Source organism: Pseudorca crassidens, chromosome 4 (genome assembly GCF_039906515.1).
Source record: "Pseudorca crassidens isolate mPseCra1 chromosome 4, mPseCra1.hap1, whole genome shotgun sequence".
NCBI lineage: Eukaryota > Metazoa > Chordata > Mammalia > Artiodactyla > Delphinidae > Pseudorca > Pseudorca crassidens.
Genome location: NC_090299.1, coordinates 111,941,766 through 111,958,926, shown reverse-complemented (window position 1 = coordinate 111,958,926; position 17,161 = coordinate 111,941,766). Strand labels below are relative to the sequence as shown.

Sequence of the window (17,161 nt, the reverse complement as noted above, 5' to 3'; positions counted from 1 at the left end):
CTTTCATTCTTGCTGTCTCCAAATTCAGTGTATCATATCAGCTAGAATGATCTTTGAAAAACATAGATCATATCACTTTATCCTATTCTCCACCCCTGGAACGCCTTTAATGGGCTCCAGTCTCACAATATAAAATATCTGAATTCTTTACAACAGTTTACAAAGCACATATACTAGTCCCTGCCTAGTTCTCTTACTTCCTCTTTCACACAGAACTCTAGCCATACTGTTTTTCTTTCTGTTTCTTGAATGTTCTAAGCTAATACTTATGGAAAGTTGGAGCAGCTGGGAATGTTTCCCCCTCTAGTTCTTGGAATGGCTACCTTCTTTGTGTTAGTCATCTAGCTGGTCATTCTCTATCATATTACCATATATTAAATCTCTGCAAACTACCTTCTAATACAGACATTTACTTACGTATTTTTGTCTGTTTTTCCTCCTCAACCAGACTGCAAGCTTCATGGAAACTGGGGCTTGTCATCTTTTTTGGAGCCTTAACTCTAGGTCCTAGAACAGTGCCTAGCACATAGTAGGTACTTAATAAATCTTTGTTAAAGTGGCAGGTTTCTATCCTCAGAGAGCTTGCAAATCTGGTTGTATGTCAAAGATTATGTAAATGAAAAGTTAAATACTCAAGACAACCAATAGAATTGCTAAGACAGTATGTGATTAGGTAGTATATGAACTTTTGATCGTAAAGCCTTGATTTAATTCAAATGAAAAGGAGGAGGTGACACTTCACATTACTGTCAATTATTGGTGTTTATACCAGTGAGATTGGTAGCTTCTAAAAGCCAGTTTCTGTCAGGGGAAGGCAGGTGTCACAGGTGTGGTGGGGGAGGAGGTTGGGAATGCAAAATGAGTAAGCAGAGAATCCGAACGCCTGCAAACTTTTGCTCTTGCACAGTTTGGCAAGGGTGGCCTAGCTTGCTGCAAGATGCAACGCTTAATATCTGGAGCTTGAGATAAATGACAGTGGGATGAAATATTTTGAGGTACAACTGTCCACTGCTGAAGAGTTCAGTTCCCACCCCCGACCCCACCCCCATTCCCACCACCATGCTGGTTTCTAGGCTTGGTGAGATGAAACAACCAAGTAGGTTTATAGAAAAAGAGGAAATTGCCTTTCTTAGGTAGCGGTGCAGCAAGTGTGCTTGTGGTCATAGGGGTGGGGCAGAGTGCGGGGGGGGCGGGGCATCGCCTCTCTTGGGATGGCTGGACTTCAGTTTCCCAAACCATGGCGAGGGCTGCTCTGCACAGCTGCTGAAATAGGCCGAGGCTGCAGGATACATGGAGATGTTTAGTTTCTAGAGGACATCTGTTTTTCTAAACTACTTATCCCCTTTCCAAAAACTGACAAGCGTTAGTCATCTTCAGCTCGGCACGAACCCACAAGCGTGCGTGTGTGTGGCTCGGCGGCCTTCGGATCAGGCCCCGCCCTCGGGCGCACACTGACACTGCGGGCACCCGGCCAGATCGCGCTTTTGGCCTGCTGTGAGTGGCTTCTCCGGAGCCACCAGTCCCGGGGCCAGTTCAGCCTCCTCCCCTAAAGGGGACCGCCCGGCTGCGCTGTGCCGGAGTGGAGTACGAGGAAGAAAGTTTGGAGTGCAGAGCGGAGTTGGGCCGCCGGAGGAAGGGAACCAGAAGAGAGGGGTTTCCAGTCCAAGTCTGCGCGGCGGCGGCCGCGTCCCGGGGGTGCCTGTCCCGCTTCGCGCTGCAGCAGCCGGAATCGAGCCCTCCCGGCGGACTGGAACTCTCGGTCCGGGTTCCAGACGGGCGCTAGAGGCTCGACCAGAGGCCGGGGAGGAACTTCTCTTGCAAGCTGTCGCCGAGGGCCCTTATTGTCTGCAGGAACTCTCCGGAATCGGGAGGGGGAGGACTGGATCGCTCTTCCACTGGGATTCGTCAAGAGTTCCGGCGGCAGCTGCGGCGGTTGCGGAGTCTCCCTTTGTCCTCCTAGGACCTCCCTCCTTCCCGGTCTCCCTCCTTCTGTCAGTTAGTAGGTCCTGCTGAGCCAGGCGCCGGCGCCCTAGCTGCTCGCAACCCCCCACCCCAGGGTGCGTCCCTGGTAACTCCTACCACCCTAGCGTCGCCACCGAGTCGAGCAGAGGGAGCTGTGAGCAGGAGGGAGTCGCAGACCCCTGGCCGCAGGATGGTGGCGGGGCTCTCCCCGGCGCGCAGTCCCGGGAGCTGGCTGGTCCCCGGGCTGTGGCTGTTAGCTCTCAGCGGTCCTGGGGGGCTGGTGAGCGCCCAGGAGCAGCCCTCCTGCCGTGGAGCCTTTGATCTCTACTTCGTCCTGGACAAGTGAGTGCGGGAGGGAGATGCAGGGTCTTCTGGTGAGAGTGGCACTGGGTAGTGAGCTGTGGCTGGGGAGGCTGAGATGTATGTGCGACCTGGGGAGGGGTGTGGGTAACCCGGTGATGGGTGCCCTGTTGCTATCTCTGTCCGAAAAGCTAGCGCTTTCGGATCTTTGCGGGCTGCGGGGTGATAGGAGGATCCCTGAGCTGCTAGGCTCGCTGGGAGATGGGTAGTCACTGCTCGCCAGTTGTGGAGTTTCTTGGGAAATGGGAGTGCGGCCACTTGGGATAGCCTTCTGCGACCCTGTAACCCAGACGAGACTCTTTCTCGGCCCCTCTGTCCTCAGCGCCTCACGCTGGCTAGAGTTTGCCTGGTTTTATCCTGATCACAGCGCTTTCATTGTAGCTAGGCAAAGTCTAAGGTTAACATACCCAGTGTGGTTTACGTTTCCTTCTAAGGAAAGCTGTGTTTATTTTGAAGAGCTGGGATCCTACTCCAAACAATTAGCAGGCAGGTGGTCCCTGAAGATGGGTTGATTTCCTAGATTCTCGTAGTACCTAAGTTTCAGATGCTGACGCTGTTACTTTGCTTGAAGAAGAGATCAGATTAGGCCCCAGTAAATGTGTTGCTTTTATGATCAGTTCAATTTCCTTTTTCAGGTCTGGGAGTGTGGCAAATAACTGGATTGAAATTTACAATTTTGTCCAGCAACTCACAGAGAGATTTGTGAGGTATTTCTCCCACTTTCCATTTCTAAGCAGGGGAGTTTAATGTGGAGGGAAGTTGGAAACCATTTGCAGGGAAAGCCTTTACTGAAATGTTGATTTTTAAGTGCCTCAAGGTCTTATCACACACATGCTGTTATTAGGACAGCCCTTCAGTTGTTGAAGGCTTTTTTCATCTGGATCCCAGAAACTTGGCTCAGGCTCTGGGGAAGTATCTTCAGATACAATTACAAATGTCTTTTCCTTTCTGAATTTTCATCTGTTCTGAATTTCAGTTATGCTTTCTCATAATTTACCACATTAAAAATTTTATGCTAATAGTATCCATAACATAGTTTCCTTTCCATACAATTCTTAGCATTGTTGAGGTCCTCATTAAAAAAATAATAAGTGTTGGTAAACTTCAAATGAACACATGTTAATAACCCACTACCAGGAAAGACACTTGTGTGTGTTTAAAGAAACGACTTGTGTTTACGCAATATGTGGGCGTGTGGCTGGTTTAAAATTTAACTGTTCTATATATGCAATAAGCCTTACTAGGAAAGATTGGTTTCTCTCCTATAAAAAGCATAACTGCTATGAAATCCAGCTTACTCTCTTATTTAGAGGTAACCAGGAATTAGTGGCATCCCTATTTAAAAATAACCTTAGGACACTAGTCTTTTGAGGCTTTTTTTTTTCTCCCTTTTTTTTTTTTCAGAAGAAAAAATGCAATGAGCAAATGCAAGTTTATCAAGATAATGGAAAGGACATGAAAAGGAGCTGTATCATTAAATATTGCTTCTTTCAGTCTTGTTAGCCCAAATGTTTTCTGTAAAACAGGCTTGGATGATCAAAACATTTTGAAAGTCATGTTGCAAGTAACTTCAAACAATCTGTAGAGGCCTAGGCAATCCTTGCTTTTAGTTATTGGCAGCAGTAAGTTTATCCCTATAAAAATGTATGCTTGTCCATGTTTAATCATCAGTCTCCTGCTTAAGAAGCCAAGTATAACACTCATTTCTGGACAAGGTCTGAGGTAAACTTGTCTAGGAGAGAAAAATAAACAAGGCCCTATATCCTTAAATGTCAAAGGCAGAAGAAAGAGTTGTTTATAAATTTTCTGATTTAATCCAAGAGTGTGCAGAGTCCCATAAATTTTGATCAAAAGCAGTGGGTCATTTCAGTATATTTCCAAGAAGTGGGGCTCTTGTTTGGTCTGGTTTACAAATTGGAATTCTATAATACACAGTTCTCTGGTTCAAGTTTAGTTGCTCAGTTACTAACCAACAGTGCATTGTAGAAAGTAAATAAAGGGTGACTGCTGAAGAGAATGACTTTTCAAATATGTATAACCCTTTGATACCATTCTGCTCTTCAGTTTGTAGGTCTTACTTTCACATCTTCAGTTTCAGATCTTATTAAGAGTTGCATAGAGTGTCTTCGAAACTAGAACCATTCTGTGAGATCAAGGCTTAAAGCTTAAAAGGTGTAGCTAACCAGGGCAGTTGTTGCCAACTGGAGTGTGATATTTGAGACTTGGAAAATTGAAAATGTGATTTGTTCTTCTGTTTCACATTGCCCATGACACTCTTTAAGTAATCTTACTTCAGGATAACTTCTGTATGAACTCCTTTTCATAGCTGTGGTAGTTAAATCAGACGGACTGCTCTCCAGCCCTAAAATTGCTAATGATAATCACTCTGAAGGGATTGGCCTCCTAGGAGATGAGATAGAACATCAAAGGAAGAAGCACTTTCTACCAAAAAGTTTTCCATTGGCCTACAATTCATCTTTCTAGTTAGCCTCTACCTAAACAGTCCTATGGGTCAGGGAGGAGTGCTTGAGTGCTGAGAAGCACTGACTAAATCCAAAATGACATATGCAGTAATGTTGAGCAGAGTTAAGTGTATCTGCTTAGGGAGTTCCATTTAAAAGAAGCCTGAACCATTCAGTGAGACTGATTTTAAATGAGACTCCCTAGCTATACATCTGTATTATATCAATATTTCTTTTAAAAATGTTTTAACTGCCTCTTTTCTTATTTTGCAGCCCTCAAATGAGATTATCTTTCATTGTGTTTTCTTCTCAAGCAACCATTATTTTGCCATTAACTGGAGACAGGTTAGTGCATTATCGTTTCACTGCAGGCTTTTAGTAGAGACTAATCTTAAAGGAATGATTGATATTTCCAAGTGGTGATTCAGGCCTCTCAGTGGAATCAAGCAAGTGCACAGACAATTTCGTTCTCTTCACTAATAGAGGGAAAAGGAAGTATGAATAATATAAAAGAGCAGGTAATCTGAAAATCGATATCATTCATATTGGCTGTGGAATGTACAATGAAACCCATATCTCTGCCTTAGTTGTGTATTTACTACCTCCCACTTTCCCCCTCTCTGTTCCCCTCTCTGTTCTACATCTTTCATGTTTAGATGTAATATATTAATCAACCAGGAATTGGAAGAATTTTAGAGGGGAGAAAGATATGGATCCATTTGGATAATCTACTAGATTGAGCAGACGTCCTGAATCTCCAGTCTTACTCTGAGGTCCACTGATGCTGAATATGTTTACCTTTATAAAGGAACTTGCTTTCATTTGTGTGTGTGTGTGTGTGTGTGTGTGTGTGTGTGTATGTATTTTTTTTTCCCAAACCAATATCATAGTATTTTATATGACCATTTCTGTGTCATTTGGACCCATCACTGTGGCAAGTTAGAAATAGTCTTTGACATATTTTAAAGAGTGGGAAGGGAGATTTTCTACTTCATTTTTATGTCTACTTCATTTAACACAAAGTATGCAAGATAGTTCTTGCTCAATTCTTGTTGAATAAATGAATGGGTTAGTGTTATTTTGAAATCAAATTTCTCCAAACTGTAGTTTTAGCAAGGGAGGCTGTTGTATCTTTTTTCACATATGTGGATTTCTGAAAAGTTTTGTCTTTAAAGTTTTTTTTTTTTTTTTCCTTTAAAAATGTCAAGAGGGCTTCCCTGGTGGTGCAGTGGTTGAGAGTCTGCCTACCGATGCAGGGGACACGGGTTCGTGACCCGGTCCGGGAAGATCCCACATGCCGCGGAGCGGCTGGGCCCGTGAGCCATGGCCGCTGAGCCTGCGCGTCCGGAGCCTGTGCTCTGCAACGGGAGAGGCCACAACAGTGAGAGGCCTGCATACCGCAAAAAAAAAAAAGTGTCGAGAAAGCATAATATTTAAAGGAACTCAGGGAGATAACATTTAAAATTCACATAATTGATTTGGAAAATCAATCAAACTTCTAATTTCTTTGTGCTTTAAGTTTTACTTTTCCTGGAGAGGAAATCTCTCTGTAGGTGGGGAGTCCATCTTATGACCTCAGTCTCCTCATTTATATTTCCTCTCATACTTTTTTATGTGCATCTGGGTCTCATCAAGGGCCAGAGCAACAGTAGTCCCTAACAACCCATATACAATAGCTTTTTATACCATTGATATAACAGTCCTTGCCTTCATGAAAAGAAGTTTCCTCTATTGCCCAGCTTAATTTCCAAAGAAACAACTTTTGATTCAGCCTATCCATTAGGACAAAAAAAGAAACAAGTTAACATTTATGGAGTATGTATAGAGAAAAGGATTTAGAATAATGCCAGACACACAGTAGACTCTCAGTAATTGTCAGCTGCATACATTGTGCCAGGTTCTCTGTTAGGTACTTTACATGTGAATCCTTCAGCACTTTGATAAAGTACAGTCACAGGTCGGCAAGATTGGTATTGCATAAACATGCATGGAAAGGGCTTAAATCATGTTCATCTCAACTAGAGATTCTTCCCTTATCATTGGTTGAATCTGATAGGGGAGAGGTTAGAATGGGATAAAGAAGCTTCTATTTCAAAAGGCAGCGTAATGTTGCACCTAAAATTTGCTGAACCCATTTACTTGCCAAATGGTCATGGACAAGTTACTTAACCTCTTTATGCCTCAGTTTTTTCCATTTATATAATGATGGTGATGGTGGTGGTGATAATAATAATACCTACTTCATAAGATTGCTGTAAGAATTAAAGTCAATGAATGTGGAGAATGTAGGAGAGAGTCTGGCATATGTGTATTCAAGAGATGAGGGCTCTTATGTTGCTATTATTATTATCTGCAACTAGGGAGTATGTAGTATTTTAATGATCAGGAGGAATTATGCTTATATAAAGGGATTATTATCCTGCTTGAAAGGATTTATAATAAAATTCCAGGAGGAATTTTAATAATGCTACTTGCACTTTTTTTTTTCCCCAATATAGTTGGCTCCTCTGGTTCTTTTTAAATAGAAATAAGTTCAGTTTTAACAAATTGCACGATTTGGCACGTTGCATTACTTTGGGGTGGCAGAATGTACACTGAGAAGGCCTGGGTTAGAGCTCCAGTTTTGCTACTTACTGATTAGAGACTTGGGGTAAATCATCTACTCAATGTGTTAGTTTTTATGTTTATAAACTGCAGACATAATCTACCATGTTTTCTTAAGAGATTTGTGAGGATCAAAAATAAGACAATGCATAGAAAAGTTTTTTGTATACCACAGAACAGTCTGCCCTAAAGGATTATTTTCTAAACCTAGTTTTTCTTTTACTAATTTTATTTAATTAAATCAATGACTTTTCAAATTTCTATGGTCCTCTATATTTGGATATAATGTCACTTTTCATCCATTATACAATTTTAAGTGTGTAGAAACCATTCACATATTTAGATGCAAGATCACTGAACAGATGTTTCCACAACTATTGGGGATCCTTGTTTCAAGAGCCTAGAAAGGGGAATTCTATGTATAAACTTTCTCGATGTCACACTAAGAGATCTGAGTGCATGGAAAATGCAAAGGTCAAATATAGCAGGTTTCACAATTTTGGTTCTATTACTTATAATTTGTCAGTACCTTGGTAAATATGAGAAGTACCTCTTTCATGTTTCTCAGAGTGTTGCTAAATATTTTCAGTAGAGATGAAGCAAGATTGGAAGACAGTAAGTCCTTACAGTAGGGCTGTGTCTTCTGTTAGGGTTTCAGCATGAATTCGGTACTATGTAAATGCATGAATAGAATAATACACATGGCAAGAAATGATCAGTTATGCATTTTATATACTCATGATTTAAAAATATTATTATTTTGAATAATTCAATTTGAAACACTCTCTTTTTTTCTTTTGCCCCCATGATTTTTATCTTCCATATATCTGTTAGTCCATCCATCTACCTACCTACCTACCTGCTTTGCCTGCCCTATCTGTATATGATGTATTGAGCATTGTAGACTCTGGAGGTAACACAAGGATGAATAATCTATGTGACAGTAGGGGGCTGTTTGTGTACACAAACACATACACAAACACATATAGCTCAGGGCTGTATTATAGGATCAGGTAAGAGGAAAGTGCTGACTGTTGATTCAATATGGAAATATCCAACCTCTCAATATTAGAGAATTTGAATCAGGACTAATTTTAAAGGATATTCTTAGCTATTGTGTTGGGGGTAGTGAATTATGCTTAGTTCTGCTTAATGTAATCTTAATGATGTAAAAGTGAGTTAATCGAAAACATTTAGTGAACAATTATTATGTGCTAGATATTGTGCAAAATGCTTTCCATTCATTACTTCACTTAACCCTTATATCAACTCCATGTAACAGATACTGTTATCTCAACTTTATAAATGAGGAAACTGAAGCTGAGAAAGGTAATGTAACTTGTCCAAAACACACAATTAATCAGTGGTGGGCAGTATATTAGCCAGAATGCTCTCTTAAAGTGTAAAGTAGATCATGCCCCTCTTGTGCTTAAGACAATCTAACGGCTTAGGATAGAAAGCACACATTTCCCAATGGCCTAAAAGCCCTACCTGCTTGCTCACCCAAACCTTTCCTACAACATTGTATGCCATAGCTTTGTATACTGGCCCTCTTTCCATTCCCTGAACAGATCAACCTTCTCTCTGCACTAGCAGTTTTGCTCTTTGTCTGCCCCAGATCATCCCCTGACCAGCTCATGCTTGTTATTGAGGCCTCATCCCACGCATCACCTCCTTTGAGAAGCCTTTCCTCACCATCAGGTGTAAAGAAATCCTGCCTCACCTCCCTGGTAATGTCTCACAATACTCTATTTAGTTATCACTTTTTGAAATTGTTCTGTTAATCAATTTATTTTATCTCCATAACCCTAATGTAAACTGCATGAGAGCAGAGGGCTCCTCTTTGTCTTGTTTACCTTCACTCATATATCTAACACCTAGAACAGGGCTTGGCCCATAGTAGATGCTTGTAAATATTTGTTGAATGAATGATTGAGTTGGTCTGACTCTAGAACCTGAGTTATTAACTGCTATCATATATTTTCTCTCCTTGAGAGGTGATAAATGATGACTTATATTTGCTAATTTTCTCATTTTTATTGTTATAGATCAGTTACAAACATTTCCAACTCTCTTTTTGATATAATTGTCCCCAAATTGAAAAAGTCGTATAATTGTTTGACCTGAGAATAATAATCAATTACTTAGGAAAAAATTTTCCTTAGGCAAACTTGTGGGAAATTAAAGAGAAGTCGTTTGATTAAATTTATATGAAAATTTAAATAATATACACATTTCTATTATTTGAAAGGATTTCTTCTAATTCCTTTAAATCTGAATTAAAAATTTACTTGTGATAAAATAGTCTTTTATAAGAGTTGATAATTTATAAATTGGTTCATTCATTTTGCAGTGAAATTTGTCAGTATCTGTAAAAGTTTAGAAGTCTGTTATCAGCAATTCTACTTTTTAGAACTATACCCTACTGAAATACTAGCACCAGTGTGCAAAGATAGGTATGTGCAAAATTAAATACTGCAGCATTGTTCATTATAGTGAAAATTGTAGTAAATCTAAATGCTCGTCAATTGATGATACTATAATAAATTTAGATATAGAATGGGATACTATATAGTCATTCAAAGAATTGGAAAAATCCATATACATCACCATGAAAATATATCTAAGATATACTAATTGAGAAAAGCAAGTTGCAGAATACTCTGTTAAAGATGATAAATCAAAACAAACCAAAAATTTACCTGTTTTTATGGTGTGTGTGTGTGTATAATAATGAATGCATGGAAAAAAGTCTGGAAGTTGAGCAACAAGTTGCTAACAACAATGTTGTCTTAGCAGTGAGATTCAGGGTGGGGAGAGCCTTCATGTTTTTAATTTCCATACATCTAGGTTATTCAATTTTATTTCAATGACAATGTAATACTATTATTAAACAAATATTTAAATTAAAAATAAATGTTATTGACTTCTGTAGCCAGAGACAGCTATTTTGGAATCAAAATGGAACTCAAGGGTTGGAAAGAGTAAGCATTAGGAATAGAGCATATTCAGCTGTTAACTTGGAGGATCCTGAAGGCTCCTTGTTAAAATGAAAACACCAGGATTGGACTTTGGGTCAGAAAGACATAGGAGTTGTATACTAGCTGTGTGACTTTGGACAAGTTATTTCACCTCTTGCTGCCCAATTCGCTTGTCTGCTAAAAGGAGCTAATCATTCCTACCATATAGAAATGTTGGGGTGATAAAATGCATGCAATGCATGAGAAGGCCTAATTGATGACTGGTTGGAAAGGAGACTGAGGTTGAAATGGGATTTGGAGGTTATCATTGTACCGCACCATCACCATCATGTGTCATGATTCTGGCAGAAGTTTGGAGAAGTCAAGTGACTTTGCTCAAAGTGACACAGCTAAGGAGTCAGAGCCAGAATTCACACCTGGGTGTGGCTCGTGAGCGTGACTACCTAACCACTGCACTGCCTCAGACTCTCTCTGTTCCCCCCTTCTCCATTTTTCACAATTAGTCAGAATTGTCATAATTCAAAGACATATTCATCCTCTAAGTGTATTCTGTTCTCTTACAAACCAGTGACTCAGTGAGAGGAAGTGACTCTATTGTTTTTGTTTTGATTCTATTAGGGAACTAATTATTCCTGTTTAGAAAAGTCAGTTTTGGCCACACGTTTGGTAATCCTGAGAGGTCTGGGCATGGCAGCATCTTGGATTCTGGTTGTGCATATGTGAACAGTTACTTTCAGTGAAGTCCCATATCTGCTTAATGAGTGTGTTCTAGAAAATTAAATACATTGTTGCTTGTGCCTGGAAGACAGACCTGGCACACTGAGGTGGTAAAATGCAGAGGTTGGTTTCTCGTGGCCCAGCAAGGCATTGAATGGGGACATGGAGTGTAAGCATTCAAGATACAGCAGATGTGAACTTTAGATGTGATCTGTGTACCACACTTTGGTAAGCGTAGACTAAATTGGAGAAAAAATTTTCACGAACCCAGATTGTGTGGGGCATTTTTTAAGCAGATATTTTTGAATCTAGGACTTTACCTTGGATTCATTGGTCTGGAATCTGGACCACAGAGACCTTGACATATATTGGCTTTAGAGTGACATGTTAAATAAAGAATAAGCAAGTTTTTATATAAAGTACAAGTTACTAAGATGTAACTTGGGATGTATTAGAAATGTTTGTGTCTGGAAAAATCATCTTTTACTCTTTTGAAAACTTTAAAAAAATTTTAAGTTGAGGAGCTAGTAGGGAATAATTTTTTTTTTTTTTTTGGCAATTTGTCCTTCCTACATACGTTGTATAGCAGTATATAATGACGCAATTAAATAGATAGCTAGGATGGGTATAGTATTTGAATGAATGAACAAATTTTCCCACATGTAATTTTTCTAATTTTGTCAGACTGATTAATATTGTGGTTTATTAATGGAAGGAGACAAAAGTAGTAGATAAAGTTCATTGAGCACTTACTATGTATCAGACATTTTGCTAAATGCTTTATACGTAATAGCTCAGGTAAAGTACAATGCTAAGCGGATTCTAAATCATTTCTATAGACATGAGTAACATCTTGAGAACATTGTTATGTTTCATATTTTACTCAATCAACTAAGTTTTACCTTCCAAGAGAAATTTAATTATGTTATGTAACTGACTAATTATAAAATTCTGGTGTATTCCTACATTTTGTTTGCAGTTTTGTTCATTTCAAGGACTAATATCTCTGGCTAATATTCTCTTGAGGATAAAGAACAGAATTGACCTATGATATAAATACCTATAGCATTTATGATTATGCAGTTATCTAAATTGGCATTTGATAGCGTAGCTGCATGAAGCTTTTAGCTTTTGTGATAGATTGCTCTTCTGTGACCTCCAATGAAACACAGAATACATACAACATATATGCATACACGTGTATACATGATTATACATGTAATATGTATAATATATAGAATATATTTGTATATAAGTATTTTTTATTTAAATATATAATTTAAAAAATCTGGGTTGGGCCTATGGCTTACTAAATTTAACCAATGGAATGCAGCAGACATGAACATGAAACTGAGCCTCCAATAACAATTTGCTCACTGCTCCTCCAGTCTTTACTGTCAGTCTTCTCAAGGTCATTTATCTTTTACCTTAGTCACAATTTATATTTTGGTTATCTATTACTGCATAATAAACCACCCTAAAATTAGTGGTATAAATACAATTTATTGTTTCTCATGATATTGTGCATTGAATGTGCAGTTCTCATGCTTCACATGTTGTCAGCTGGGAAGCTGGAATGGCTAGAAGAGTTGAAATGACCTCACCCAGGTGGCTCGCAAGTTGGTGCTGGTGCTGGCTGTTGTCTAGGAGCTCAGCCAGGACTGTGGACTGGAGTCTCCATTCTCCTCCATGTGGCTTCTGCACATGGCTAGGTTGGGTTTCCTCCTCTGCATGGTGGTCTCAGGATAGTTAAAGTTTTTATATGGCAGCTAACTACCAAGGGTACAAAAAGGAAACTCCCATGCCTTATTAAGGCTTAGGCCTGGAGTTGGCACAGTAATCATAGAAAAGCACCCCAAAACTTAGTGGCTTAAACAACAATTTTGTTATCTCTCACAATTCTGTGAGTTGATGGCTCAAATGGAAGGTTTCTCTGTCCCATATGATGTTATCTGGTGTGCTATAGTCATAGAGGGTGGTTGTTGATTCTGAAGCACACCTAGAGCTGGAATAACTTGGTTCTCCTCCATGTGACCTCTGCATGTGGCATGGACTTCTCACAGCATGATAACTGGGTTCTGAAAGAGCATTCCAAGAGCAAGTATTATAAGATGAAGGAAGCAAAGTCTCTAGTTCTCTTAAGGGTTGGACTCAGCTGTCTAAGAATATCATTGTTCTATTGCCAAGCAGTAACAGGGATGGGCCAGATTCAAAGGGATGGGGGATAAATTCCATCTCTTGATGGGAGAGTGGGCACATATAGAATGGGAAGGAATTGATGGAGGTCATATTTGGAAATTATCTACCATAGTTTATCAGGAAAGTAATAATGAAATTCCAAAGATGAATCTCTTTCAGAAATAAACAAGCCAGCTTGGAGAAAAATATAATAAACCTTGTGTGTAACCAAAATAACAAAGTAGATTGGTAATTTTGGCACTGGTCTTTAGATTTTGGTGTAACCCATAACCTATGTCAGCAAATTTTGACTGACAGATTTTATTTACTTTTATTATTAACCTCTCACTCTCATTTCTCTTATTCTTTTATATAAATTAAAACTGTTTATTAGTAACATTAATACTTTCTCTTTTGTTTTTATTATTTTAATATTAACATTATTTCCTTCTTGAGTTAGTTTAGAATAGATGGGCACATTTCCTTTTACCTTTGTGATTTTGAAGAGTATTATTAAATTCAAACTCTCAAAGTCTTAAGAATTAATATGTAAAAATGTGAGAATTGAAGTTTTATTCATTAGAAATGACAATTTTCATAAAATATTTTAAAATTGTGCTATAAAAGGAATACATTTTAGGATTGTTGGTTCTCAACTGTTCAAGAGCAATACTGAATACTTGTGCATATGATTTGGAGTTTGTCTAACTTAATATAAAGTTTAAAAATTCTATGTGTTTTATGAGGGGCTAGTGAGGGAAGTTCTCAAATGAGGCTCCCAACTATGACAAACAAAGCCGATAATTCCTACTTACATTCCCTTCTATGGGTAAGAGACAGGGGTACCGTGAATTGATATAGACAGTTGGTATTGATTATTGAACACCTAGGTGCCATTCAGTGTACCAACTATTTACATGTAATAGTCTCTTTAATTTTTATAACAACTCCACTACATAAGTACTATCAATATCCCCATTTTCAGATGGGAGAAATGCACGCCCAGAGAAGGTACTTAACTTACCAAAGTCACAAAGTTACTAAGGCTAGTAAGTGTTAGAGCTGGGAATTAAGGTGGCCAAGGCCCCATGCTTGACCTGTGGGTTGTGTTCATGGTTTGATATGTAATGAAAGAACTGAGGGTGAGCTGGCAGATGACCTTGCTCAGTCCCTGACACGTTATGTGTTAAAAGAACAATAACTAATATCTATGTGACACTCACTTTGTACCAGACACTTTATATGCATTAACTCCTTTGATTTTCACAGTAGCCCTGTGGAGTTAGTGTTGGTGTTAACTTTGCTTAACATGAAACAACTGAAGGATGCAAAGGTTAGATAATTGGCTGGAGCTCTCTGGCTCCAGAGCCTGGAGTCTTATCTATTGTGCCATCTGTTGCCTCAAATCCAGCCTGCCACCATTTATAGAAGAGCAACATAGCAGTGCAGAGGACAAACTGTAATGAAGAGGGTTTGTTTTGGGTACTATTCACTTCCTTTCTCCTGTCTATCTCCTCTAACAGTCCTTCTGTACAGGTGCCCACTACTTTCTGAATGCTCAAAGCTGCCAAATAACATTATATTATAAACATGATAGTAGGCATCTAATAAATCTCTATGGAATGAGTGAATGAAAAATCCATTGGGACAGCCATTCTTATTTACATTTTATGGATATGGAAAGTGAACTCCAGGAAGTTAAATAAGTGCAGATGGTTACACGGTTTATTTGTTGCAGAACCAAAGTTTCAGTTCATCTCGGATTTACTCCAATCCCTGAGTCTTCCCATCTCATTCTGTAGCTTTCCATGTAATTCCTTTCTAAGACCTTCTCCTTATTAAAACTTCAGTATAACACTTTCTTCCCTCTTTTCTCTTTTCCTTTCCCCTCCTCCTCTCTGGATCTATATCAAATATTTTCAACCCTCAGTTTACTGAGCTTGCTCACCTTGGAATCAAGAAGAAAGTAAACTGAGTGAACAAAATCCTACTAACAGGGGAGTGATGAATATCAACAATAATGACCATAGTAGCTGCAGCTAACTCAGTACTTATTATGTGCTGTTTAATCATCACAATGACCCCATGGCGTGGGTATTTTCATCCTTATCTTATAGATGAGGAAATGAGATTGGGCTTGGAAATAATCCATGTTCTCTCTGGCTATAAACCATATGATTCCAGAAATTGTATTTTACAGTTTAAAAGATTATCCTAGTTACCCCAAAACTCCTTTGATTGAAGAACTGACTGGAAAAATAGATAAGGAAAAGAGCATTCCAACAAAATGGAAAGGTTTTAAAATTAGATTAGATCAGAGGTTCCTAATTCTGGCTGCACATTAGAATACTATGGGGAATTTCCAAAAAATACCCTGACCCCAGCACACACCAAGTGGATTAGAATTTCTTCCATTAGAGTCCAGAAGAGATTTTTTTTAAAAGCCCTTCAGATGATCCCAGCATCCAGCTCGAGGGAGAACGACACTACATCTGTAGAGATGGGTGTAAAGGTAGCTGTGGACTAAGCATGAGTCATTCTCATATCACCGTGTAGGATCACAGCATTCACATGTGGTAGGTGCTCAGCAAATGTGTGTAGACTGATTGACTGAAACCTGGAAAGAGCTTTAAAATCTGGAAAGTTAAGATGATGCTCATTTAAAAGTTCAGGTTAAATATACAGATATATTTATAAATGTATATCTTTAGTCACAAGTAGAAGGTACTTAAAATTATGCCTTAATTGTGCTAGTTGGGCAAGTCAGAATTTTCTGCCAACCATTTTATTATGCCACTATTTATAAAATACATCTTTATTTTAGTTATGACATCATGCACACCTTCCGCAGTCCCAAGTGTTCTATGGATGGAGAAAAGCCCTTGATGTGGCACAGTGCATGGCAGTTGTGGTTTCCTTCCCTTCCCTTCTCTTGTCTTCTTGTCCTGCCTCTTCCCTTTTATCTCTTCTTTTCCCTACTCAGCAGAGAGACTTGAGAGATACTAACAGAGCTGAAAGTGTTAATTTTATAGATTAAAAAAATGAGTCACTGTGTTTTTGTCTCCACCTCCCACTCCCTGCCTCATTCTCTCTTTTCAATCAACATAGTTATAAAGTCAAGAAGAGAGTTGATTAGTCCCCTGATGTTCAGCAACAACAAACAACAACTGCAAAACAGTAGTTTCATATCCTATTTTATTTGTTTAAATTCTGCCTCTTTCCAAAAAGTATTTGAAGCTACACAGAATATAATAACATTGCAGAAAATTAATAACATATAAAAAGAAAATTTAAGATCTTGGAAAAGAGGGTGTAGCAATATGATAACCATATGAGCTTAGCAGAATTTTCTGAATGAGTAAGAAATTTATCATGGGGTTCCTGATAGGGCAAGAAACAGTTTACATAGCTGTAGTTAGCAGAAAGGAGGAAATATATAGTGATCACTCAGGGGTGGCAAAGAAACTTCTGCTGTGTGACCTCATAGGGGACTTTGTGTGTCTTGAGCAGCACCCTTAACGACAGCTTCACAACAAACACCAAAGTAGTTTCGATATTGCTGTTCCTCGTAGCTGAAGACATAACCCTGAAGCCATAAGACTCAGTGAAGCTGATCTTCTAAGATGATGTTGGATTGGAGCTGATCTCCTTAACATACCCATTTTTTTTCTTCTTTTATTTTTTATCATTTTCTCCCTTGCTTTCCCTTAGAGTTTTCTTTAAGTCACAGTATAGATGGATGAGTTGTGTTTTTCACCTGCTACATAATTTTGTTTCCCCCTTAGTTTACCATTTACTAATAGAGAAATTTAGAACTTATTTTTAGTTTCTTGGGATCCTTCAAAGACCCTATCTTGTTTTGGTTTCCATTTCCCATTTGGTGACACTTGTTGATGG

The 17,161-nt window shown here is 38.9% G+C and overlaps 1 protein-coding gene across 3 annotated transcripts in view; it reads left to right on the top strand.

Moving 5' to 3' along the window:
* Window positions 1-1,417: 1,417 nt before the first annotated feature.
* ANTXR2 (ANTXR cell adhesion molecule 2) overlaps window positions 1,418-17,161 on the top strand; it is a 163,700-nt gene continuing 147,956 nt past the window's right edge. Inside the window, exons 1-3 of one of the 3 annotated variants that reach the window (XM_067736357.1) lie at window positions 1,418-2,304; window positions 2,958-3,029; window positions 5,058-5,129. In XM_067736357.1, the coding sequence (XP_067592458.1) occupies window positions 2,153-2,304; window positions 2,958-3,029; window positions 5,058-5,129 (296 nt within the window). In that variant the 5' untranslated portion in view covers window positions 1,418-2,152. The remainder of the gene's footprint in view (window positions 2,305-2,957; window positions 3,030-5,057; window positions 5,130-17,161) is intronic. The other 2 variants (XM_067736359.1, XM_067736358.1) reach the window with 2 other exon arrangements.